Source organism: Oncorhynchus gorbuscha, linkage group LG23 (assembly GCF_021184085.1).
Source record: "Oncorhynchus gorbuscha isolate QuinsamMale2020 ecotype Even-year linkage group LG23, OgorEven_v1.0, whole genome shotgun sequence".
NCBI classification, from domain to species: Eukaryota; Metazoa; Chordata; class Actinopteri; order Salmoniformes; family Salmonidae; genus Oncorhynchus; species Oncorhynchus gorbuscha.
This window is the reverse complement of record NC_060195.1, coordinates 21,339,781-21,366,729: the sequence shown is the minus strand read 5'-3', so window position 1 is coordinate 21,366,729 and position 26,949 is coordinate 21,339,781. Positions and strand designations below refer to the sequence as shown.

The following is a 26,949-nucleotide window of genomic DNA, read 5'->3' as shown; positions in this document are numbered from 1 at the left end:
TTAGGCCTGTTTGAATATTCGCATATTGGATTATTAGAATGGAATGATACTTTGTCTGAAAATTAATTTGAAAAATAAATTTCGTCCTATCAATAAACGTTGACAGAAAATAACTGATTGCCCATATTTTTGTTGTTGTTGCTGAAACTGTGTAAACCCTGGTGCATTTACAAATGATGTCTAGGCTATGTGGTAATTCTGTTTATGTTTAGTTGGAAACTCAACTATTTTTTGCAAGTGAGACAAAATAATTGCGAAATAATTGATTCATTATATTACCAGGTGGTGGTGCAGTGTGCGAGTTACCATTGCAGTGGAGAATAATTCATAGTTAAGAGTGTAGAGAGATACCCTCAACCCCACACTGATGTTTTCATATTGACAAGTGAGAATGGAGATTATATTTTCCTTTTATTGTCAAGTAAAAAGGCGTAGGCTACATGGCAAGTTAGAATCCGAATATTATCCGCAAAGACGATAGCTACAACCCCTCCTCTCGCCCGCTTGTGCACAACGGACGCCAAGGTAACACAATGTACACAGATACAGGAACGAGAACAATTCATCATTTTCTAAACCAAGCTGCGGATCGAAGACCCGCGAATTAAAGGTAGATTTCTGTTTTAGAATAATACGGAATTTTTAAGTTCCGATATTTATTAAAGAGTATCTATTGATTGATTATTATTATGGGATTTCCAAAGGTGTCATCTCATAACAGATAAACATAGGAGAGTTCATCAAGGGTTGAGAATATAGTACATTATAACAATTGAAGAGAATAGAAATGGTCAACATTTACTTTACAGAGGTAGCTATTAAGTTGAATAGTAATTGGTGGTTGGGCTCACTGTTATTCCCTAAAGATGCCCCCAGAAGGAGGGAAGTCAGATATGGAGAGGATTGGAGTCTTCAAGGAAATGGGATACATCTCCATTGGAGACAAATACACCCCTTTAATTCAGCGTAAGTACAACATGTCTAGATAATGACAGTGGACAAGGGATTTCAACTAGATGATATAAATTGCACACTATTGAAGTATATACAGACAAGTAAGGCAAGATGCGATAGATGGATGTAATATTTATGGTTAAAAAAAAATGTTAAATCCTATTTCACCTCCCATTTAAGGTCCCTGCAATGAGTCTGCTCAGAAGGGTAAACAAATACTGACAGGTGGGGCCACCAAGAAAAAGTCAGGTTTACAAGTGGGCTACTTTGACACTCACTTTAAGCGGGTCTTTGAAAAAGAAGCCCTCACAGACCCTGTGAGGCTCGCCCGGCAACACAGGAGTCAGCAGTCCAAGAAGAACGTAGGCAGCGCCTTCCTCCCCAGCAATGGAGAAAAGAAACCGTAAGCCATGAGATCATTTTTATTTTTCACAGACGTGCTTAATGGCAGAGCACACATCTACTTGAGGTTTAGGCTTAACAAGACTTTAAAAGGCTGCATTAGAACAGATGGTGAATAGACACGATCGCCTTGTTTTGGTGATGATCTTGATTACATTAAGAGACTCAAACATTAAAACAAATAAAGAATTGATCTCCCTGACCAAAACAGACAATGTCATTTATATGAAATATTTGAGGTTGACATGGTTACAGGCTTAATTTGAATCAGTGCATGAGAAGGATCTCCAGAGCTCCGTTTCCACTCCGTCATGCAGTTTGTTCCCCAGCTGCATAATGCATTCTGTATTCCTTTACCATTCAGAGTCATATGTTTTCTGTTTGGCCCTAATCAACTCAGAGACCAGGGCTGTGGCCCAAACGGCACCTTATTCTCTATATAGCCCTATGGACCCTGGTCAAAGGTAGGGCTCTATATAGGTAATAGAGTTCCATTTGGAACACAGCCCAGGAACCAGGGACCAGTCACTCAGCCAGAGGGCTGAGACCATTGGAAATTACTGCTGGCCCAATTAAATTAGACCTGAGCAAACTATACTGCATTTCTTAGACAGTTGCTCCACTTGCTCCAGTGGCATGCAGCGATTGATGCCAGAACTTGGCTTACTCACATTATTCAAGGTCAGGGGTTGGCAGCTACTACGGAACTCTGAGTGGTCCCATCCAGGCCATGAGTCCTATGAAGGTCCCCAGGAAGCCGTGCAAACCATCAGGAAAGAACATCCTCACCAACCCACCCAAGAGGGGAAGTGGATACAGGTTCAGTATGTCTGTAGATGATGGTATGTGTCCCAAATGGCACCCTATTTCCTATATAGTGCACTTTGTAGAGATTAAGGGACCATTTGGGATGCAACCATGGTGTTGTTTCACTATACTTAACAGTACAGTATTCTGTTTTCATGCATGGATAGTGATGGAGCCTTTTGTCCCATAGCTATCCGAATGTCACCCTGTCCAAAGTTGTCCCTTACTCCTCAGACCCCTATGACAGAGCAAATGAGATGTTGAAGGTGAGAGGCCAGGAAAATAGTAGTGTTGAAACCACAGATATCTAAATGTAATTATATGGTTGAAACAGTGTCCAAGACAATCATTTATATCCAGAGGTGCATGTGTTCTCTAACTATACAAGTGAGTGTATGTTTTTCAGAAAGAGACAGTAAGCCATAAAGCTATGCTGAAAGGTGGTGCTTTCCACTTGAACCTCCACCCAAAGGAATGTTTCGACAACAACCCATACAAACTGGACAAGCCTCTGCCACCTCTGAAGAGATTGGAGGAGAAGAAGAGATTTGTGGTTCCCTTCAAACCCAGCTCACCAAACAAAACAGTGAAAGTGCAGAGAGGATACAGACATCAGACCTTATGATTTATTATTACAAGTGTGTGTGTTATGAGGAGATTTTATGAGGTGATTTTCTCTGTTTTAGATTGGCGGCATGAAAGCAGGTACGTTTGACCTTTACCCCTCTCACTCTGCTGACCCCTACATCACCCGGAGATCCAAATCTGTGACCGTGAATAAGGAAGGAAAGGTATTCCACCCATCTCCCGGACCAAAGAGCACCCCTGTGAAGAGCATCATCAGTGTTAACGTGAACAGGTGAGACTCCATCTCTTCCATCCATATCCTCTCAGACAGAATCATATTTTGAGGAAACTGTGTTTGACTGTTCAGGTCTTTGGTTTTTCAGGACAGTGCACTCTGCAAACTACACCATGAATATACCCTCTGTTATGGCATACTGATGTGAAAACTTGCTATCTGAGGTTGTACTGAATTTATGTTGTTCAAATATCAATATATTTTTATAATCTTTCACATTGATATTTGAAGTTTTTGAAAAATCCAGAATAGCACTAAGAAATGTTGCTGTCCTGTTGAGTGAGTAAGCTGGACGCCCCACCATGATGCCTGACCTGCACTGAATGATTGATGAGTCTCCATGGAAACTCCTATCAAGTAGACAACCGGCTCCTGTTGGATTTTATTGACGTATTAAAGGCATACTTTGACATTCTGATGAGCTTTTTGTTGACTGATTTAACTGATTTTATAGTGTAGTTTAATGCTGACTAGTTCAATGCAGACTATCTTGAATGTGGTAATAACAGAGGACAGGACACAAACAAGATAATACGTTTGTCTTCTTTTTTTTAATCACCAATGGTAACATATTCAGAAAACCTTTAAATCACAAGGCACAGTTGGTATTCACAAGGCATAACAAACATATTCCTTTTTAAAAAGATAAATGGTTGCGTTTTTGACGGTGATAAGCGAATTCACAATTGCATCATAATGTCCACAGATATTGATATGTTCAGTTCAGGGTGTTAAGTTGATGAACGCCACTGTAGTATGGCCTATCTATCCACAGTGCAGCTTGTGAAACCATATATCATGTATTTTGTCCTGAAATATTCTGTATGAGAAGGGGAGTGGCAAGTTACAGTTCTGGCTCCATTTGGACAGGTCTGTGCATTTCCCAGTCCACTGGTCTCAAGCCGTGGGGTAAACGGTGATGACATCGTGTCCCTCTGGAGGTATCGTCCGGGCGCGGGCGTGGGTCTCGCAGTACAGCTGCCCCTCCACAAAGACGTAGCCCCTCTGCTTCAGGTTGACTTTGCAGTCGGAGCACACGAAACATCCAGGGTGGCGGAACTTTTCTCTGGCCTTCACCACTGTGCCTCTGCAGGGGACAAGAGAGAGTTTACTGTCTTACTGTGGGAGCAGGGGACAAGAGAGTGTTGACTGTCTTACTGTGGGAGCAGGGGACAAGAGAATTGACTGTCTTACTGTGGGAGCAGGGGACAAGAGAGAGTTGACTGTCTTACTGTGGGAGCAGGGGACAAGAGAGTGTTGACTGTCTTACTGTGGGAGCAGGGGACAAGAGAATTGACTGTCTTACTGTGGGAGCAGGGGACAAGAGAGAGTTTACTCTCTTACTGTGGGAGCAGGGGACAAGAGTGTTGACTGTCTTACTGTGGGAGCAGAGGACAAGAGAGAGTTGACTGTCTTACTGTGGGAGCAGGGGACAAGATTGTTGACTGTCTTACTGTGGGAGCAGGGGACAAGAGAGAGTTGACTGTCTTACTGTGGGACCAGGGGACAAGAGAGTGTTGACTGTCTTACTGTGGGACCAGGGGACAAGAGAGTTGACTGTCTTACTTTGCCTAACCTTGTCTAGCAGACTCTTCCTCCCAATTCTCTGAATTATTGTTATTATGCACTGTGTGCAATTAGCCTAGGCAGGAGGTTATACTTTGCCATCCAGATAGATTTATGGATCCAAAACCACCATAGCTCTAACCATACCCCACTTAGACCTTGGTCTTATGCAACAGCAGATGTGCCCCACCACATCAAAAGTATCAGAGGCAGGTATATTCCCTTACTCATCCTTTCATGTACTTCTTACTTTCATCCCCCAAAACCAAAAGATGAGAGAGGACAGATCTGGCAAGGTAGACGCTGTCATCTTGTGTTTCCTCACCGCAAAAACATTCCTGCCATGGTTTCTCATTACCTGCCTGTTCACATGTGTATAATGTAGCGGAGGTCCTTCGTGGTTTATTAATACATTCTTCTTGGTTTAGTCATTATCCAGAACATGAAGAGGGCAGAATCAGACAGGTCATTGGGCGAGGGTAGGATCAGACGGGTTATTGGGCGAGTGTAGGATCAGACGGGTCATTGGGCGAGGGTAGGATCAGACGGGTCATTGGGCGAGGGTAGGATCAGACGGGTCATTGGGCGAGGGTAGGATCAGACGGGTCATTGGGCGAGGGTAGGATCAGACGGGTCATTGGGCGAGGGTAGGATCAGACGGGTCATTGGGCGAGGGTATGATCAGACGGGTCATTGGGCGAGGGTAGGATCAGACGGGTCATTGGGCGAGGGTATGATCAGATGGGTCATTGGGCGAGGGTAGGATCAGACGGGTCATTGGGCGAGGGTATGATCAGACGGGTCATTGGGTGTGGGTAGGATCAGACGGGTCATTGGGCGAGGGCAGGATCAGACGGGTCATTGGGCGAGGGTAGGATCAGACGGGTCATTGGGCGAGGGCAGGATCAGACGGGTCATTGGGCGAGGGTAGGATCAGACGGGTCATTGGGCGAAGGTAGGATCAGACGGGTCATTGGGCGAGGATAGGATCAGACGGGTCATTGGGCGTGGGTAGGATCAGATGGGTCATTGGGAAAGGGTAGGATCAGTTGGGACATTGGGCGAGGGCAGGATCAGTTGGGACATTGGGCGAGGACAGGATCAGATGAGTCATTGGGCGTGGGCAGGATCAGATGAGTCATTGGGCGAGGGCAGGGCAGGATCAGATGAGTTATTGGGAGAGGGCAGGATCAGATGAGTCATTGGGCGTGGGCAGGATCAGACGGGTCATTGGGCGAGGGTAGGATCAGACGGGTCATTGGGCGAGGGCAGGATCAGACGGGTCATTGGGCGAGGGTAGGATCAGACGGGTCATTGGGTGAAGGTAGGATCAGACGGGTCATTGGGCGAGGATAGGATCAGACGGGTCATTGGGCGTGGGTAGGATCAGACGGGTCATTGGGCGAGGGTAGGATCAGACGGGTCATTGGGCGAGGATAGGATCAGACGGGTCATTGGGCGAGGGTAGGATCAGACGGGTCATTGGGCGAGGGTATGATCAGACGGGTCATTGGGCGAGGGTAGGATCAGACGGGTCATTGGGCGAGGGTATGATCAGATGGGTCATTGGGCGAGGGTAGGATCAGACGGGTCATTGGGCGAGGGTATGATCAGACGGGTCATTGGGTGTGGGTAGGATCAGACGGGTCATTGGGCGAGGGCAGGATCAGACGGGTCATTGGGCGAGGGTAGGATCAGACGGGTCATTGGGCGAGGGCAGGATCAGACGGGTCATTGGGCGAGGGTAGGATCAGACGGGTCATTGGGCGAAGGTAGGATCAGACGGGTCATTGGGCGAGGATAGGATCAGACGGGTCATTGGGCGTGGGTAGGATCAGATGGGTCATTGGGAAAGGGTAGGATCAGTTGGGACATTGGGCGAGGGCAGGATCAGTTGGGACATTGGGCGAGGACAGGATCAGATGAGTCATTGGGCGTGGGCAGGATCAGATGAGTCATTGGGCGAGGGCAGGGCAGGATCAGATGAGTTATTGGGAGAGGGCAGGATCAGATGAGTCATTGGGCGTGGGCAGGATCAGACGGGTCATTGGGCGAGGGTAGGATCAGACGGGTCATTGGGCGAGGGCAGGATCAGACGGGTCATTGGGCGAGGGTAGGATCAGACGGGTCATTGGGTGAAGGTAGGATCAGACGGGTCATTGGGCGAGGATAGGATCAGACGGGTCATTGGGCGAGGGTAGGATCAGACGGGTCATTGGGCGAGGATAGGATCAGACGGGTCATTGGGCGAGGGTAGGATCAGATGGATCATTGGGAAAGGGTAGGATCAGTTGGGACATTGGGCGAGGGCAGGATCAGTTGGGACATTGGGCGAGGGCAGGATCAGATGAGTCATTGGGCGTGGGCAGGATCAGATGAGTCATTGGGCGAAGGCAGGGCAGGATCAGATGAGTCATTGGGCGAGGGCAGGATCAGATGAGTCATTGGGCGAGGGCAGGGCAGGATCAGATGAGTTATTGGGAGAGGGCAGGATCAGATGAGTTATTGGGAGAGGGCAGGATCAGACGGGTCATTGGGCGAGGGTAGGATCAGACGGGTCATTGGGCGAGGATAGGATCAGACGGGTCATTGGGCGAGGGTAGGATCAGATGGGTCATTGGGAAAGGGTAGGATCAGTTGGGACATTGGGCGAAGGCAGGATCAGATGAGTCATTGGGCGAGGGCAGGATCAGATGAGTCATTGGGCGAGGGCAGGGCAGGATCAGATGAGTCATTGGGTGAGGGCAGGATCAGATGAGTCATTGGGCAAGGGCAGGGCAGGATCAGATGAGTCATTGGGCGAGGGCAGGATCAGATGAGTCATTGGGCGAGGGCAGGGCAGGATCAGATGAGTTATTGGGAGAGGGCAGGATCAGATGAGTCATTGGGAGAGGGCAGGATCAGATGAGTCATTGGGCGAGGGCAGGGCAGGATCAGATGAGTCATTGGGAGAGGGCAGCACCATGGCACTCCAGTGCCTTATTTCCTGTCAGCCTGGGTAGTGGGTACTCACACTATGCCGTTTCCACACTTGTCACAGAGGGGTAGTTTCTGTAGCGATCCCGCAGGTGTAGGAGGCTTTGTCACTGGAGCTCTTACACTTCTAGTAATCAACGGCTTTGCTCCTATTAATGCACAAAACATTGGTTTACTGTGGTGTTAAGGTGTCAATCCCTGCTACGTGTAATCCGTTTCTACCCAACCCTGCTCATTCTACCTTTTATCAATAAATAATTACTCAAACGTGTACTTTGTTATTAAGTATTATCAGTTGTCTGTTTGCTTGGATTTAGCTCACCATCAGTCTCCACGTGTTCCTGCAGAGCCTTAAAGGAGCCTGACTGACGTGGTTCACGTGGCCTATCCTGGTCATCCTGGAGCATCCGGTACACATGAGACTCCTTGATGGAGGACAGTGTCTTACCACTAGGATGCAAGAGGGAGAGGAGATAGGATTTTATCATATGGTTCCTTATTCTGGAATTCCTCTGGCCTTCACCATAATATACAGTAGCAGTCAAATGTTTGGACACACCTACTCAAGGGTTTTTCTTTATTTTAACTTTTTTCTACATTGTAGAATAATAGTGAAGACATCAAAACTATGAAATAACACATGGAGTCATGTAGTAACCCAAAAAGTGTTAAACAAATCCAAATATATTTTATAATTTAGATTCTTAAAAGTAGCCACCCTTTGCCTTGATGACAGCTTTGCACACTTTTGCATGCTTCAACCAGCTTCAACCTGGAATGCTTTTCCAACAGTCTTTAATGAGTTCCCACATATGCTGAGCACTTGTTGGCTGCTTTTCCTTCAATCTGCGGTCCAACTCATCCCAAACCATCTCAATTGGGCTGTGTCACGCCCTGATGTCACGTGTCACGCTCTAATATGTCTGCCTGCCCCGATCTCGAGCCTGCCGCTCTCCTCCTGGACCTCCTGGACTCTGATCTGGTTTTACCTTTTGCCTGTCCATGACTATTCTCTTGCCTAGCCCCTTTGGAACTAATAAATATCAAATGCTTCAAACCAACATCCTCCCGTGTCTGCATCTGGGTCTGGCCCAGAGTCCTTATAGGTTGATGTTGGGTGATTGCGGAGGCCAGGTCATCTGATGCAACACTCCATCACTCTCCTTCTTGGTCAAATAGCCCATACACAGCCCGAAGGTGTGTTGGGTCATTGTCCTGTTGGAAAAACAAAGGATGATCCCACTAAGCACAAACCAGATGGGATGGCGTATCGCTGTAGAATGCTGTGGTAGCCATGCTGGTTAAGTGCGCCTTGAATTCTAAATAAACACAGACAGTATCACCAGCAAAGCACCCCCACACCATCACACCTTCTCCTCCATGCTTCACGGTGGGAACCACACATGCGGAGGTCATCTGTTCACCTACTCTGCATCACACAACGGTTGGAACCAATAATCTCAAATTTGGACTCATCAGATCAATGTCCGTTGCTCGTGTTTCTATGACAAAGCAAGTCTCTTCTTCTTATTGGTGTCCTTTAGCAGTGGTATCTTTGCAGCAATTAGACCATGAAGTCCTCATTCATGCAGTCTCCTCTGAACAGTTGATGTTGAGATGTGTCTGTTACTTGAACTCTGTGAAGCATTTATTTGGGCTGCAATTTCCGAGGCTGGCAGCTCTAATGAACTTATCCTCTGCAGCAAAGCTAACTCTGGGTCTTCCTTTCCTGTGGCGATCCTCACGAGAGCCAGTTTCGTCATAGCGCTTGATGGTTTTTGCAACTGCACTTGAAGAAACTTTCAAAGTTCTTGAAATTTTCCGAATTGACTGACCTTCATGTCTTAAAGTGATGATGGACTGTCATTTCTCTTTGTTTATTTGAGCTGTGCTTGCCATAATATGTACTTGGTCTTTTACTAAATAAGGCTATCTTCTGTATACCACCCCTACCTTGTTACTACACAACTGATTGGCTCAAAGTCATTAAGAAGGAAATAAATTCCTAAAATGAACTTTTAACGAGGCATACCTATTAATTCAAATGCATTTCAGGTGACTGGTGACATGAAGCTGGTTGAGAGAATGCCGAGAGTGTGCAAAGCTGTCATCAAGGAGAAGAGTGGATACTTTGAAGAATCTCACATCTAAAATATGTTTTGATTAGTTTAACACTTTCCATATGTGTTATTTCATAGTTGTGATGTCTTCACTATTATTCTACAATGTAGAAAATAGTAATAATAAAGAAAAACCCTTGAATGAGAAGACACACACACACACACACACACACACACACACACACACACACACACACACACACACACACACACACACACACACACACACACACACACACACACACACACACACACACACACACACACACACACACACACACACACACACACACACACACACACCTATGATTACCTTAGAGGGACCTGTTCCTCTACTGAGGTGACCTGAGCTAGCTGCTGGGCGGCCGAGACGTTGGCCTCAGAGTACAGGTTAATGGGGGAGTTATACTGAGCACTGGGGGCCAAGGATTGGTCTGTGCCGGAGTTAGCAGACAGGGGAGGGTCAAGGGGGGAGAGGGGGACCACCGTCTGATGGCCATTTCCCATCAGGCCTTGCGGAGGAGGGCACTCGCTGAGGGCGGTGGTCAGTGATTGCAAAGCCAGAGGTAGGGCAGGGGAGAAGAGACAGCAGAACACATGAAAGAGACAGGAAAGATGGAAGATTAGTTATTGCAGCTATATAGAAATATTACAGTCAGTAAGTATAAGATCATTTACTCTGTGACTGAATAAAACTGACTATGGTATTACTGCATCAGTAGGGAGATGTTGAAACTAGTATTACTGTATTACTGCATCAGTAGGGAGATGTTGAAACTAGTATTACTGTATTACTGCATCAGTAGGGAGATGTTGACACTAGTATTACTGTATTACTGTATCAGTAGGGAAATGTTGAAACTAGTATTACTGTATTACTGTATCAGTAGGGAAATGTTGAAACTAGTATTACTGTATTACTGCATTAGTAGGGAGATGTTGAAACTAGTGACCTTTGGCCTGCAGGTAAGAAGAGCTTAGGCCTGATGTTAAACTTGTGTTCAAAGTAGCCCAGGTCCTGTAAAAAACAGAAGAGGATAAGGCAGAAGAGGAGTTAGAGAGGCGCTCTGAGGTTATAGAGTGAGAGAGGACAGAGGAGCAGCCAGGGAGAAGAAGAGAAGCAAGAGGCAGGGTTAGTGACACCAGGTGGAGGAGGGGAGAGGTGGGGTCCACGGGGCATCAGGAAGGGGGTCCGGATCAGCCTGGCACTTACTTACCCCTCATGCTTATCGTGAACAAGGCCTGGGAGCTGTCCGTGCAGTGCGTCCTGGATGTTGCCTGAGGAGTAGAGGCCTATGGGGGTGTTGTAGGAGGAACTCACCACCTGGCGTCCGTTGTCTATAGTGGCCGCAGCCATGAAGGGCTGGGCGCGTCGGTTGTGACCTGTACCGATAGGTTTCAACTCCTACATGTGGAGCAAGACAGAGACACACACTGCATGCAGCTATACAAGCTATACTGTACACAAAGTTATACAAGCTACACGGTACACACACTGCATGCAGTGGTCAAAGTTATACAAGCTACAAGGTACACACACTGCATGCAGTGGTCAAAGTTATACAAGCTACACAGTACACACACTGCATGCAGTGGTCAAAGTTATACAAGCTACAAGGTACACACACTGCATGCAGTGGTCAAAGTTATACAAGCTACACGGTACACACACTTCAGGCAGTGGTCAAAGTTATACAAGCTACACGGTACACACACTTCAGGCAGTGGTCAATGTTATACAAGCTACACGGTACACACACTGCATGCAGTGGTCAAAGCTATACAAGCTACACTGTATGTATCTGAAGAACCACTATAACCCTAGAAATGCCTGAAGGGGACAATTGAATTCAATTGAATTGAATACCAGTAACTCTACACAACCACACAAACACCAGGAGAGGGATTGATGTGAATCGGAATGTAGTCCTTAACCTAAAAACATGTATTCCTTCTGCTACTTACTTGCTGTTCTGCCTCTAAATTGAGCTTGAATGGGTTTGCTTTCCCATCCTCTGTGACTTGGGGTGACCACATTTTGGTCTCAGGCCTGCAAGACAGAGAAAGAGTCCACGGTCAGTCAAACCCTGATATACAGCAGCCTTCCTTCCTGACATGAAATAATAAATCCAGATCAAACCGTAGCCAGACAGGCCAGCTGCTTAGCATTTTGACCCAAACATGGCCTTGCTGCACTCGTAATTTACATCAGCGCCTCGAGCATCTCTGACCCCACGCAAGACTCTCAAACAGTTTCATGAGGTTATGAATCAAAGAGATGGAATGCAGCCCTGGCATTTTGACTGAGCGCCGTGCGCCCGGCAACCACTCATAAAGGCCTAACAAGTTCACTATGCAGCTCTATAGCTCAGCCAAAGACAGGCAGTCAATGTTTCCCCTTGACTTACTATTTCTGTACCTTTTTAAAACTTTGCCTCATTGGGAAAGTGGCTCGCAAGGAATCACTTCACGGTAAAGTCCACACCCGTTGCATTCAGCGTATGTGACAAATAAAACGGGATTTGATTTCCTATTTATTTCTGTTAGCTTGTAGTGTGTATATATTGACAGGCATGTGTAACTGATAGCTGCACACACACACTACATGTTAATGTTTTTAAATGTATGTCAATTGTAAAGTCTGTAATGAGTTTGTGTTCTGTGTGGGACCTCAGTAAGACCTCAGTAAGACCTCAGTAAGAGCTCAGTAGGACCTCAGTAAGACCTCAGTAAGACCCCAGTAAGACCTCAGTAAGACCTCAGTAAGACCTCAGTAAGACCTCAGTAGGACCTCAGTAAGACCTCAGTAAGACCTCAGTAAGACCTCAGTAAGACCTCAGTAGGACCTCAGTAAGACCTCAGTAAGACCCCAGTAAGACCTCAGTAAGACCTCAGTAAGACCTCAGTAGGACCTCAGTAAGACCTCAGTAAGACCTCAGTAAGACCTCAGTAGGACCCCAGTAAGACCTCAGTAAGACCTCAGTAAGACCTCAGTAGGACCTCAGTAAGACCTCAGTAAGACCTCAGTAAGACCCCAGTAAGACCCCAGTAAGACCTCAGTAAGACCCCAGTAAGACCTCAGTAAGACTAACTGTCTCCATCGGTGACTGCTAATGCGGATCCTGATAAAAAAAAGCTTGAATGGAAGAAATGTCATGACTGCTAGAGTATTCAACATTGTGTGGTGTGTATTTAAATGTCATGACTGCTAGAGTATTCAACATTGTGTGGTGTGTATTTAAATGTCATGACTGCTAGAGTATTCAACATTGTGTGGTGTGTATTTAAATGTCATGACTGCTAGAGTATTCAACATTGTGTGGTGTGTATTTAAATGTCATGACTGCTAGAGTATTCAACATTGTGTGGTGTGTATTTAAATGTCATGACTGCTAGAGTATTCAACATTGTGTGGTGTGTATTTAAATGTCATGACTGCTAGAGTATTCAACATTGTGTGGTGTGTATTTAAATGTCATTTAAGTATTCAACATTGTGTGGTGTGTATTTAAAGTCATGACTGCTAGAGTATTCAACATTGTGTGGTGTGTATTTAAATGTCATGACTGCTAGAGTATTCAACATTGTGTGGTGTGTATTTAAGCAATAAGGCCCGAGGTGGTGTGATATATGGCCAATATACCACTGCTAAGGGCTGTTCTTGTGCACGATGCAACGGGGAGTGCTAGGCCACAGCCCTTAGCCTTGGTATATTGGCCATATATGACAAACCCCCGAGGTGCCTTATTGCTATTATAAACTGGTTACCAACGTAATTAGAGCAGTAAAAATAAATGTTTTGTCATACCCGCGGTACACCAAAGTTTTCAGCCAATCAGCATTCAGGGCTCGAACCACCCAGTTCATAACTATCTATCTTTCATGCGTACACTACTGTTAACAAAAGTTGACCATAGATGGCTGGTGTCCTTGTACTTGTGTTATCATCTTATTACCATGTGCATCCTAAATACACCCTATTCCCTATATCGTACATTACTTTTGACCAGGGCCCTATTTTGACCAGGGCACAACGTAGTGCATTACAAAGGAAATAGGGTGCCATTTGGGACACAGGCCAGTCATTCTGCTTGCTCACCTACCTCTCAATCTTGAGGCCGAGCTGGGAGGCAGGGTCTTTGATCTTGTTCTGGGCCTCGCTGTGAGTCATGCACTCTGTACTCACACCCTCTATGGCCAGGATGATGTCACCGGGGCACAGGTTGGCCAGCGAGGCTTTGCTGCCTGGCGTCACCTAGAAACAAAGCACCACTTCAGTTTGAACAGTTCTAACAGGGCACAAATGTGTGGGAGAAGTGACGGGGAAGCACAGTGGTTGGTAGACATTGCAGTACACTGGCTGTTTCAACATAATGGCTACACCTAGAGTATGAATAGGAGTCCATTCTGTGTTTTACATGCCCTATAAATAAAGCTGTGTGGATGACGTGTCCATCACTGTGTGGTGCCAGACTACAGTACATGGAATAGGGGATTACACTATTGACAGCCTGCTGATCTAACTGCTTAGGCATCCATTCTGTCTCCAAGCCTAGAACCCCCCCCCCCTCCTCTCTCTCCACTCTTCTCACCCCTCTCTCCCCCTCCTCTCTCTCTCCACCCCCTCTCTCCACTCTTTCCCCCCCTCTCCTCCTCCTCTCTTTCTCCACCCCCCTCTCTCCACTCTTCTCCCCCTCTCTCCCCCTCCTCTCTCTCAACCCCCCCCTCTCTCTCCTCTCCCCCCCCCCTCTCTCTCCACCCCCTCTCTCCACTCTTTCCCCCCTCTCCCCCTCCTCTCTTTCTCCACCCCCCTCTCTCCACTCTTCTCCCCCTCTCTCCCCCCTCCTCTCTCTCTCAACCCCCCCCTCTCTCTCCCATCCCCCTTCTCTACTCCCCTCTCTCTATCTGCCTCTAATGGGGCCTGACATCATCCTTGCCCCTCTCCTACCTGGTCAGCATCATTCCAGAGGTAGTCACCTCACCCCCCTGCCTCCAGGTTCTTACCTTAACCCTTCACCATGCCTGGGCCTCTCCACCTGCCCCTGCCCCCCCCCCTCACTACTTTCCTCCCCTGTTGTTCTGTTGAAAAGGCAGATTAATGCAGACTGCGGTAATCTATCTGGCTATTTATGGCTGGATGATTCATTTGGGCTCTGTTACGTTACGCTGCCTGTATCATATATCTTCTACGAGGGAAACAACTTGATAACAGCTGCCTCCTTTACGTTCCTGTTTCATATTACTCCTTATTTGAACGTGGTGTACATGTCCTAACTCTAACCTGTATAAACCAAATACAGTACATGAACTTCTTTGGTATGCTATACTGTATGGTATCAGGAGCCATGTCCTCAGTATCAGGTCACATACTGCAGACTGTTGTCTGTTTGTGGTTTCATACTACTCTGTTGTCTCTAACAGACATCTGGAATAACTGAGTGAGAACCTCTCACACAGAGGAACCACACCATCATGACACCTCTCACACAGAGGAACCACACCACCATGACATCTCTCATACAGAGGAACCACCATGACACCTCTCACACAGAGGAACCACACCATCATGACACCTCTCACACAGAGGAACCACACCACCATGACACCTCTCATACAGAGGAACCACCATGACACCTCTCACACAGAGGACCCACACCACCATGACACCTCTCATACAGAGGAACCACCATGACACCTCTCACACAGAGGAACCACCATGACACCTCTCATACAGAGGAACCACCATGACACCTCTCACACAGAGGAACCACACCATCATGACACCTCTCACACAGAGGAACCACACCACCATGACATCTCTCATACAGAGGAACCACCATGACACCTCTCACACAGAGGAACCACACCATCATGACACCTCTCACACAGAGGACCCACACCACCATGACACCTCTCATACAGAGGAACCACCATGACACCTCTCACACAGAGGAACCACACCACCATGACACCTCTCACACAGAGGAACCACCATGACACCTCTCATACAGAGGAACCACCATGACACCTCTCACACAGAGGAACTGCCATGACACCTCTCACACAGAGGAACCACCATGACACCTCTCACACAGAGGAACCACACCACCATGACACCTCTCACACAGAGGAACCACCATGACACCTCTCACACAGAGGACCCACCATGACACCTCTCACACAGAGGAACCACACCATCATGACACCTCTCACACAGAGGAACTGCCATGACACCTCTCACACAGAGGAACCACCATGACACCTCTCATACAGAGGAACCGCCATGACACCTCTGCATGACAGGACAGGAAGTAAGAGCCATTTGAGAAGGAGGGGCTTAAAATACGTCCGCCACACACACAGTCTCAGTTCCACACTAATACACATCCTCATGAAATCACATAACCACTCATACTATTCAAACCTATATGCATACAAAACACACACAATTAGATAGCAGCCATAACCACACATTGTTACAAGATAAAATCAGACTGGCATACAGTACAAGCAGAAGCAGACTGTTTGCAGTTTAGTCACATACTGGAACACCTGTTTCCTGTTTTGACGTAGGCATCATCAGTAATGGCTTTGACAACATTGTGAAAAACATGCCATATAGACCCAGAGGCACCTCTCAGAGAAGAGCACTACACAAGTAAGGACATGCTACCCACATGAAGATATCACTACCAGCCAATTCCCGGCACCTTATGACCAATCCTTTTCAGACAGATGGGACTCATATTATAATACTAATCCCTATGGGCTCTGGTCAAAACTAGTACACTATAAAAGGAATAGGGTGCCATTTGGGACGAATACCAACAGTATATAACCATGGTTTTCCGTTGCTTATCAGTTATTTTTGTATGAGCAATACACCATCATTGTTGGGTGGTTGGTTTTAATAGAATAACAGCTGGGATTTTAGCAGTAATGTTGCAGAATGTTGTTGTTGGATAGACGTCACAAACCTAATCAGCAGAGGAAACAATTAGGCATCATTGAAATAACCATGGTTATGATAAGACACATTTGGCCTAAATTGTAGATCACTATTGTATTCGCAGACCCTGACTATGGCATGGATATGCTTTCTGCTTGGTTTTGGTCTTAATCAGAAATTAGGTTCTGGTCTTAATCAGAATTAAGGTTCTGGTCTTAATCAGAATGTAGGTTCTGGTTTTACTCAGAATGTAGGTTCTGGTCTTAATCAGAAATTAGGTTCTGGTCTTAATCAGAATTAAGGTTCTGGTCTTAATCAGAAATCAGGTTCTGTCACGTCCTGACCTTAGTTCCTTTTTTATGTCTCTATTTTTGGTTTGGTCAGGGCGTCTTAATGAGTTTGGGGTGGGCATCCTAGGTTCTGGTCTTAATTTTGTTCTATGTTTTGTATTTCTGTGTTTGGCTTAATCTGGTATGGTTCCCAATCAGAGGCAGCTGTCTATCGTTGTCTCTGATTTAGGTTTGAGAACCATACTTAGGTAGCCTGTTCCCAGGTTCTGGTCTTAATCAGAGATTTAGGTTCTGGTCTTTTAGGTTCTGGTTTAGCCTGTAATCATGTTTTGTTTATGTTTGTTCTGTGTGGCCTGGTATGGTTCCCAATCAGAAGCTGTGTTTGTGGGTAGTTGTTTTCTGTTTTGTGTGTCTTCACCTTACAGAACTGTTTCGTTTCGTTCACTGTCTCTCTTTGTTGTTTTTTGGTTATTGCAGTGTTCAGTTTATTTATTCAAATTAACATGGACACTTACCAAGCTGCGTTTTGGTCCGATCCTTCCTATTCCTCGTCTTTACAGGTTCTGGTCTTAATCAGAAATTAGGTTTGGGCTTAAATCAGAATGTAGGTTCTGGTTTTACTCAGAATTTAGGTTCTGGTCTTAATCAGAATTTAGTTTCTGGTCTTAATCAGAATTATGGTTTTGGTCTTATTCAGAAATTAGGTTCTGGTTTTACTCAGAATGTAGGTTCTGGTCTTAATCAGAAATTAGGTTCTGGCTTTAATCAGAAAGTAGATTCTGGTCTTAATCAGAGCGATGTGGATCAAATCCGGCTGGTTAGCAGGAACCTGTGTCATTATGGGTCATATCTGTCTCTAACTCTGGACCGCTCTCTTCAAGCCCACAGTTATTCATAGTTAATGTTATCCAGCTAATGATCATTCAAAACCTCCAAGAAGTAGCATTGGATCACAGTTAAGTAATAAGGACATGAACTTGGAGGAATGAAAAATAACCAGCTTTTCATTGGTCCCAAATACTCTGGGTTACAGTGCTGGGTTACATTATATACCATTAGCACCACTCCTGAAAAGATTTCAAACATTAGCCAGAACATGAACGTGCAGCTCAAGGATCATCTACAATCAGCTGGAATGCTGGAGGAAGTATTCACTAAGTCTTGCTGCGTGACTCTTAAGTAAACCTGTGACCTCGCCATCCTAGCTCTCGTCAGCCACAACACATTTGTATGCTAAATGGTACCCTATCCCCTACATAGTGCATTAATTTTGGTCTAAAATAGTGCACTATAAGGGAATAGGGTGTAATTTTGGTCAAGAAGCCCAGGCTCTTCCAGTCCAACACTACTAACAGTCTGCTAAGAGTCTCAGTCCTACACTACTAACAGTCTGCTAAGAGTCTCAGTCCTACACTACTAACAGTCTGCTAAGAGTCTCAGTCCTACACTACTAACAGTCTGCTACGAGTCTCAGTTCTACACTACTAACAGTCTGCTAAGAGTCTCAGTCCTACACTACTAACAGTCTGCTAAGTGTCTCAGTCCTACACTACTAACAGTCTGCTAAGTGTCTCAGTCCTACACTACTAACAGTCTGCTACGAGTCTCAGTCCTACACTACTAACAGTCTGCTAAGTGTCTCAGTCCTACACTACTAACAGTCTGCTAAGAGTCAAAGTCCTACACTACTAACAGTCTGCTAAGTGTCTCAGTTCTACACTATTAACAGTCTGCTAAGAGTCTCAGTCCTACACTACTAACAGTCTGCTAAGTGTCTCAGTCCTACACTACTAACAGTCTGCTACGAGTCTCAGTTCTACACTACTAACAGTCTGCTAAGAGTCTCAGTCCTACACTACTAACAGTCTGCTAAGTGTCTCAGTCCTACACTACTAACAGTCTGCTAAGTGTCTCAGTCCTACACTACTAACAGTCTGCTACGAGTCTCAGTCCTACACTACTAACAGTCTGCTAAGAGTCAAAGTCCTACACTACTAACAGTCTGCTAAGAGTCTCAGTCCTACACTACTAACAGTCTGCTAAGTGTCTCAGTCCTACACTACTAACAGTCTGCTAAGTGTCTCAGTCCTACACTACTAACAGTCTGCTACGAGTCTCAGTTCTACACTACTAACAGTCTGCTAAGAGTCTCAGTCCTACCCTACTAACAGTCTGCTAAGAGTCAAAGTCCTACACTACTAACAGTCTGCTAAGTGTCTCAGTTCTACACTACTAACAGTCTGCTAAGAGTCTCAGTCCTACACTACTAACAGTCTGCTAAGAGTCTCAGTCCTACACTACTAACAGTCTACTAAGAGTCTCAGTCCTACACTACTAACAGTCTGCTAAGAGTCTCAGTCCTACACTACTAACAGTCTGCTAAGAGTCTCAGTCGTACACTACTAACAGTCTGCTAAGTGTCTCAGTCCTACACTACTAACAGTCTGCTAAGAGTCTCAGTTCTACACTACTAACAGTCTGCTAAGAGTCTCAGTCCTACACTACTAACAGTCTGCTAAGTGTCTCAGTCCTACACTACTAACAGTCTGCTAAGTGTCTCAGTCCTATCCCTTCTACTCCTTCAGCAGCTTGTTACGGACCCGGGTCGAGGGGGGTTCCTGGGGCAAGAGGGGGGTGCCTGGGGGACGAGGGGGGTTCCTGGGGGTCGAGGGGCGTTCCAGGGGGCTGAGGGGTAAGAAGATATGTGCTCCTGGCTGTGACAGGTGTGACTGGAGATCTCCATGGTGCCTCAGTAGACATCCAGGCCGTTTGGCCCTGTTGGGGAGGGTAGACGTCATTCATAGAGACATGCATATACAGTACGTAGCCCTGAGTCATGTTGCAAATGTTCCTCATTTTAAAGTCTTATAATTTGCTTGAATAAGCAACAGCTCACCTTATCCATTCTAGTGTACCGCCCTCCACAACATAAACCTAATAGTTTGATCATTGCAGGATTTCTCTGACCAGCTGGCTTTGGTCATGTTTAAATATGACAGAGTTATTTAAAGAATGCACTAGCCAGGGAGAGTTAGAATGTGCTACATGCCACAGGGCTTACACACTACCAAGGCCATAGTGTTGATCTCCTGCTGTCCTATGGTCTGAATATTGATCACTTGGAAACTATTGATGTGTTTGTCTCTGACCATCTCATTATTGTTTTTAAAATGCTTTCTCCTAAAAATGTCTGCCACCCCTAGCCTCCTGAGTGGTGCAGCGGTCTAAGCCACTGCATCGCTACAGACCTGGGTTCGATCACAGCCGTCACAGCCGTCCGCGACTGGGCTGGGAGACCCATGAGGCGGTGCACAATTGCCCCAGTGTCGTCCGGGTTAGGTGAGAGGTTGGCCGGCCGGTATTTCCTTGTCTCATTGCGCTCTAGTGACTCCTTGTGGCAGGCCGGGCACCTGCAAGCTGACTTCCGGTCGCCAGCTAGAAGGTGTTTCCTCCGACACATTGGTGCGGCTGGTTTGTGGGTTAAGCGAGCAGTGGGTCAAGAAGCAGTGCGGCTTGGCAGGGTCGTGTTTTGGAGGATGCATGGCTCTCGACCTTTTCTTCTCCCGAGACCGTAGAGGAGTTGCAGCGATGCGACAAGACTGTAACTACCAATTGGATATTAAGAAAAAGGAGAATTAAAAAAATAAAAGTCTGCCCCAATCGCTCTCGCATCATCAAGTGCTAGTACATTTACCACTGCTTTTATATCCTCTCCTAATGATCCGGGTCTTTGTCGTCATACCGCTGATTTGCTGAACAGTTTCACTGAAATACAGTGGATTCGGAAAGTACTCAGACCTCTTGACTTTTTCCACATTTTGTTACGTTACAGCCTTGTTATAAAATTGATTAAATCGTTTTCCCCCCTAATCAATTTACACACCATACACCATAATGACAAATAAAAACAGGTTTTTAGATATCTTCGCAAATTTATAACAAATAAAAACTGAAATATCACATTTACGTAACTATTCTGACCCTTTATTAGGCACTTTGTTGAAGCACCATTGGCAGTGATCACAACCTCAAATCTTCTTGGGTATGATCTTACAAACTTGGCACACCTGTATTTGGGGAGTTTCTCCCATTCTTCTCTGCAGATCCTCTCAAGCTCTGTCAGGTTGGATGGGGAGCGTTGCTGCACAACTATTTTCATGTCTCTCCAGAGATGTTAGATCGGGTTCAAGTTCGGGCTCTGCCTGGGCCCCTCAAGGACATTCAGATACTTGTCCCGAAGCCACATCTAGGTTGTCTTGGCTGTGTGCTTAGGGTCATTGTCCTGTTGGAAGGTGAAACTTCGCTCCAGTCTGAGGTCCTGAGCACTCTGAAGCAAGTTTTCATAAAGGATCTCTGTACTTTGCTCCATTCACCTTTGCCTCGATCCTGACTTGTCTCCCTGTCCCTGCTGCTGAAAAACATCCCCACAGCATGATGCTGCCACCACCATGCTTCACCGTAGAGATGGTGGCAGGTTGGTGGCAGGTTTCCTCCAGTCGTGACACTTGGAATTCAGGCCAAAGAGTTCAATCTTGGTTTCATAAGACCAGACAATCTTGTTTCTCATGGTTAGAGAGTCTTTTGGTGCCTTTTTCCGTCTGGCCAGTTCTGCAGAGATGGTTGTCTTTCTGGAAGGTTTTCCATTTCCACAGAGGAACTCTGGAGCTCTGTCAGAGTGACCATCGGGCTCTTGCTCTTGCTCACAGGCGGGCAGCTCGGAAGAGTCTTGGTGGTTCCAAACTTCTTCCATTGAAGAATGATGAAGGCCACTGTATTCTTGGGGGCCGTCAATGCTGCAGAAATATTTTGGTACCCTTCCCCGGATCTGTGCTTCGACACAATCCTGTCTCTGAGCTCTACGGACAATTCCTTCGACCTCATGGATTGGTTTTTGCTTTGACATGCACTGTCAACTGTGGGACCTTATATAGACAGGTGTGCCTTTCCAGATCATGTCCAATCAATTGAATTTACAACAAGTGAACTCCAATCAAGTTGTAGAAATATATCAAGGTTCATCAGTGCAATTTCAAGTCTCATAGCAAAGGATCTGAATACTTATGTAAATAAGGTATTGCTGTTTATTATCTTTAATACACTTGCAAAAATGTCTAAAAACCTGTTTTTCCTTTGTCATTATGGGGTATTGTGTGTAGATTGCTGATGATTTTTCTTTATTTAATCCATTTTAGAATAAGACTGTAACGTAACAAAATGTGGAAAATGTCAAGGGGTCTGAATACATTCCGAAGGCACTGTATATCAGGCTACTTTAAAATCAGTGGCATCAGTTAAAACAATAATAAACTGTCTGCCAGTCTCACTTTGGTTAAATGACCACAGTCATGCCTTAAAAAGTGAACTTAGAAAGGCTGTATGTAAATTGAAGGCACATTTCAAGTATTCTATGACATCCAGTAATGAAGGATCTGATGAGAAATTATAATGTTGCTGTTAAAGATGCAAACTATTTCTCTACCCTGATCTCTGAGAAGTACCCTGATTTTTGAGAAGTGCCACAACTCTAAAATTCTGTTTAAGACAATTGAGTATGTTGTCAGTGGCCCCCTTAACAATGACATGCTTGCATCCCCTGGTCTTGGCGAACAGTTTTTACGATTATTTTCTACAGAAAACATAGAACATTTTAGATCCCAGAATGACAGTAGCCAACCCCATACCAGAATTTCTGGTCAAGAGGCAACTACTCTGAGACTGTCTACTGCTTCCTTTTACTCTTTTGACCAAATATCCTTTGAGTCCCTCCTTGGTACTGTTCCTCACATGAAGACCGCCCCCTGACCCTTGGACATGGTCCTTACTGCACTACTAAAATAAGTTATCCATACTGTTGGCCCCAACATTCTGTGTATTGGAAATAGCTCCCTGACCTCTGGCTCCTTCCCAGCCTATTTTAAAACTGTTCTGGTCCAACTTCTCCTTAAAAAGCCCAATCTATACGCCTCCTCATCTCTAAACTTCCTTTTTTATCCAAGATGTTAGAAAAAGTTGTTTTAAAGCATTTGGTGGCTTATTTGAGTATGAGTACGAACAACAAATCACTTCACAGCACAGAAACGTCTTTACTGAAAGTCAGTAATTACTTTCTGTTGGCTGACGATGCTGGTGAATGCTCTATCCTAGTGCTCTATCCTAGTTCTCTATCCTAGTGCTCTATCCTAGTTCTCTATCCTAGTGCTTTATCCTAGTGCTCTATCCTAGTTCTCTATCCTAGTTCTCTATCCTAGTTCTCTATCCTAGTTCTCTATCCTAGTTCTCTATCCTAGTTCTCTATCCTAGTTCTCTATCCTAGTTCTCTATCCTAGTTCTCTATCCTAGTTCTCTATCCTAGTTCTCTATCCTAAATCTCTATCCTAGTTCTCTATCCTAGTTCTCTATCCTAGTTCTCTATCCTAGTTCTCTATCCTAGTTTTTTGGATCTCAGTGTCATGTTTGATACTATTGATCATAACCTTCTTGTCGACAGATTGGAGAGGTGGGTGGGAATCTACGGCAATGCCCTTGACTGGTTCAGGTCATATCTATGTGGCAGACATTTATCAGTGACCATGGGTGGTTCAGTATCATCCCCAGCACTTATTTACTATGGTGTCCCTCAGGGGTCAATTCTGGGCCCCATCCTGTACATTTACCCTGTACATGAGTCCCCTGGGTGACATCATCCGCAATAATAAAATTCAGTTTCACTGCTATGCAGATGACATGCTACTTTATTTACCAAACAGACCCAGTGATCAAGCTAGCATAGCAAACCTTCAACCAGTATCTTGCTGACATCAAATGTTGGATGTCTAACAACTTCTTCCAGCTCAATGATATGAAATCAGAGGTTGTTTTATTTACCTTGGTCATTTGTCCACCAGTGTAAAACCTACGTCCAGAAACCTTGTGTCTTCTTTGACACAGACCTAAATCTTGAGCTACATATAAAGGTTGTCCAGTCCTGCTTTTATTATTATCTATATATAAAGCAAAAGTCAAGTTTTTTTATTTGTCACTGATATACTGTATAGAAAGTTCTACATGCTTTTAATTCCTCAAGCCTAGATTACTGTTAACTCTTTGTAAGCCTGTCTCAGTCAGAAATCACTCCCTTGTCTACAGTTAGTTCAAAATGCTACCACTGCATTTAACAGTCACCAGAAAATGTAACCATATCACACCTACGAGTCAATTTTAGAATATATTTCAAAATGGTATTAATCACGTTTAAGGTTGTTCAGTGGGCACTCACCCTGGTGATGGTCAGGGGCTGGTTGAAGTCCTTCCCTCCATTGAGCCTGAAGCCCCAGGGGGCTGGACCATCCAGGACCACATTCTGGGGCATTATCTTCCTAGCTGTCACCCTGTTTCTGGTAGAGCAGCAGTCACAGCAGCAGTAGGCTAATCTCTACCTCCACACTCTATCTCTCTGTCTCTTTCTCTATCTCTCTCGCGTGCACTCTCTCTCTCTCTCTCTCTCTCTCTCTCTCTCTCTCTCTCTCTCTCTCTCTCTCTCTCTCTCTCTCTCTCTCTCTCTCTCTCTCTCTCTCTCTCTCTCTCTCTCTCTCTCTCTCTCTCTCTCTCTCTCTCTCTCTCTCTCTCTCTCTCTCTCTCTCACTCTCTCTCTCTCTCACACACACACACACACACACACAGACACACTGCTCTTCCAGAGCTGATTGGCAGCCTTTCTCTGGCCAGGAGCCTTTATAACAGGCCGCTGGGCATGTTAGGAGGATGCCCCGCCCTCAGAGTGAAGTCATCCGGCTGTCTGAGGACCTCTGAGGCAGAGTGCTAGAACCTACCCTGTCAGTTACTCTCTCTCTCTGTTTATCTCTCTCTCACTCGATTCCCCCCTTTCTCTCTGTTCCTTGTTGGTTGGGCTCGACAACTCCTGTGTGATGACCCACCCTCATCAGTCAGCAGGCCAAACCAGTGCCCAAATAGAGACGCAGGCAAATATGACATAGATGACACAGGCATCCAGACCTGGGTGGCTGACAGAAAGACCCGGCTCTGGAGCTGATAAAAGTTGTACCACAACACCTGTCTGCCAAGACACGCGCTGCATGGGAAGGAGACGGGGTTGATCATGTCCTGATCTTTACCTGGTCTTGTCTGTTCACACTTATAAGATCTGATCACAATCAGATCACAATGTGTCTTTTAATGATCTACGCTTGTCTAAAAATGTGAGCACAATCAGAATGTGGACAAGATTAGGACATAGGCTGCATGATAGAACCAGGTATCAACAGGGCTCATGAGTGCCTGCCTGGGCCTTGCTTTAAGCGGATGTTCTTCTGTGCAGATGGAGAAGGCTGACTATTCACTCTGTCCAACAGTCCATTTACAGTTTGAGTGCAGTCTGTGCTTGTCTCATTAGAGAGCCAAAGCAATCTGTCAGAAATCACCTGTTTTACTTGGCCTGCATGCTTTGACAACTTGCCCCCTTATTTGGTGGGGACTTAAAGCTTGGTTGAGCCCCTGAGATTGAGCAGGCCTTCATTGCACAAGGAAAAGGCTATATGAACACTGCTGACCTGCAAACTGATATTACATTTCAGAATTTGATAAAATTAGGTTAGAGTTAGGGTTAGGGTCAGGGTTAAGGTCAAGGTTAAGGTTAGGGTCAGTTTTTTATAGTCTCTTTTTATAGCCCTGGAGGAAACCCGCAGAGCCCTATCCTTACCAAGCTCAAAAGGCCTGTTGGCCAACCAGAAAAGTATGTTTCTCACTGTTATATTCTCTCTTTATTGTTTAGTCTTACTCTCATCACTCTTCCTAGGGATGACCACACCTCTGATGCATTCACACAACTGTCAATAGCTTTCTAAGATAACATAATGACTTTCAAAGAAAGCACTTTATCTTCGAAAGCACAACCTCAAATAGAGCACAGCACCGCTGACTAGAGACCAGCTGGGAGGATTTGTCTGGGGATTCATAAATCATCAGATAAATAAGGGAGCACAATTAAAAAGGCTTAGGAGGTCTCCCCTGGCTTTGTTTTAGAACAGCACCAGGGGAATACTTCTGATTCCTTCATTCTGAAAGAAAACACAGCAGCCTGTCTGCCCCTAGGTCCAGGTTCGTAATTATAGAAACCTTGGACTTCCCTGGCCTGAATGCTGGCTGAACCAGGGGCTTTATTTTTGTAGTTGCCATGGAGGCGCCAGGGAAAAGTTGAGGACACGGTGTGGTCAGAGCCTTCTATTTGTCATGGCTGTTTATATAGTAGGCAGTCTGTGAGGATCAGGCCAGCGGCTGTTTATATAGTAGACAGGCTGTGAGGATCGGGCCAGCAACTGCCGGCAGTTTATATAGTAGACAGGCTGTGAGGATCAGGCCAGTGGCTGTTTATATAGTAGGCAGACTGTGAGGATCGGGCCAGTGGCTGTTTATATAGTAGACAGGCTGTGAGGATCAGGCCAGTGGCTGTTTATATAGTAGGCAGGCTGGGAGGATCGGGCCAGCAGCTACCAGCTGTTGTTTATATAGTAGGCAGGCTGGGGGATCAGGGCCAGCAGCTACCGGCTGTTTATATAGTAGGCAGGCTGGGAGGATCGGGCCAGCAGCTACCAGCTGTTGATATAGTAGGCAGGCTGGGGGGGGATCAGGCCAGCAGCTACCAGCTGTTTATATAGTAGGCAGGCTGGGGGATCGGGCCAGCAGCTACCAGCTGTTGATATAGTAGGCAGGCTGGGAGGATCGGGCCAGCAGCTACCAGCTGTTGATATAGTAGACAGGCTGTAGGAGGCTGGGAGGATCGGGCCAGCAGCTACCAGCTGTTGATATAGTAGGCAGGCTGGGGGGATCAGGCAGCTACCAGCAGGCTGGGAGGATCGGGCCAGCAGCTACCAGCTGTTTATATAGTAGGCAGGCTGGGAGGATCGGGCCAGCAGCTACCAGCTGTTTATATAGTAGGCAGGCTGGGGGGGATCAGGCCAGCAGCTACCAGCTGTTTATATAGTAGGCAGGCTGGGAGGATCGGGCCAGCAGCTACCAGCTGTTGATATA

General features: G+C 45.8%; 2 protein-coding genes across 5 annotated transcripts; one reads left to right on the top strand and one right to left on the bottom strand.

The window, feature by feature from the left end:
- The first annotated feature begins 294 nt into the window (after nt 1-294).
- On the top strand, nt 295-7,838 carry lg23h4orf47 (linkage group 23 C4orf47 homolog). 2 transcript variants are annotated; one of them, XM_046324322.1, is made up of 8 exons: nt 295-610; nt 867-966; nt 1,135-1,357; nt 2,038-2,175; nt 2,354-2,429; nt 2,570-2,749; nt 2,850-3,022; nt 3,896-7,838. In XM_046324322.1, exons 2-8 carry the CDS (start codon nt 867-869, stop codon nt 3,936-3,938), a joined length of 933 nt encoding a protein of 310 aa, XP_046180278.1. In that variant the 5' UTR covers nt 295-610; the 3' UTR covers nt 3,939-7,838. The 2 variants fall into 2 exon arrangements, with proteins under 2 accessions (XP_046180278.1, XP_046180277.1); XM_046324321.1 differs by lacking the exon at nt 3,896-7,838 and adding an exon at nt 3,114-3,443.
- On the bottom strand, nt 3,558-24,467 carry LOC124011200 (PDZ and LIM domain protein 3-like). 3 transcript variants are annotated; one of them, XM_046324318.1, is made up of 8 exons: nt 24,182-24,467; nt 13,791-13,942; nt 11,653-11,737; nt 10,905-11,092; nt 10,001-10,219; nt 7,890-8,017; nt 7,605-7,716; nt 3,558-4,112 (listed from the first exon to the last, which is right to left on the bottom strand). In XM_046324318.1, exons 1-8 carry the CDS (start codon nt 24,272-24,274, stop codon nt 3,923-3,925), a joined length of 1,167 nt encoding a protein of 388 aa, XP_046180274.1. In that variant the 5' UTR covers nt 24,275-24,467; the 3' UTR covers nt 3,558-3,922. The 3 variants fall into 3 exon arrangements, with proteins under 3 accessions (XP_046180274.1, XP_046180275.1, XP_046180276.1); XM_046324319.1 differs by lacking the exon at nt 10,905-11,092 and adding an exon at nt 10,641-10,705; XM_046324320.1 differs by lacking the exon at nt 10,001-10,219.
- Between the last annotated feature and the right edge of the window lie 2,482 nt (nt 24,468-26,949).

Excerpts from the sequence above, each read along its gene's own strand:
- lg23h4orf47 (XM_046324321.1), top strand. The coding sequence starts at position 867 with ATGCCCCCAGAAGGAGGGAAGTCAGATATGGAGAGGATTGGAGTCTTC. Across the intron at positions 2,430-2,569 it reads GAGCAAATGAGATGTTGAAG|AAAGAGACAGTAAGCCATAA; the intron begins GTGAGAGGCCAG and ends TATGTTTTTCAG. Across the intron at positions 3,023-3,113 it reads ATCAGTGTTAACGTGAACAG|GACAGTGCACTCTGCAAACT; the intron begins GTGAGACTCCAT and ends TTGGTTTTTCAG.
- LOC124011200 (XM_046324318.1), bottom strand. The coding sequence starts at position 24,274 with ATGCCCCAGAATGTGGTCCTGGATGGTCCAGCCCCCTGGGGCTTCAGG. Across the intron at positions 11,738-13,790 it reads CTCGGCCTCAAGATTGAGAG|GCCTGAGACCAAAATGTGGT; the intron begins GTAGGTGAGCAA and ends TCTGTCTTGCAG. Across the intron at positions 10,220-10,904 it reads GTTCACGATAAGCATGAGGG|CGAGTGCCCTCCTCCGCAAG; the intron begins GTAAGTAAGTGC and ends CACCGCCCTCAG.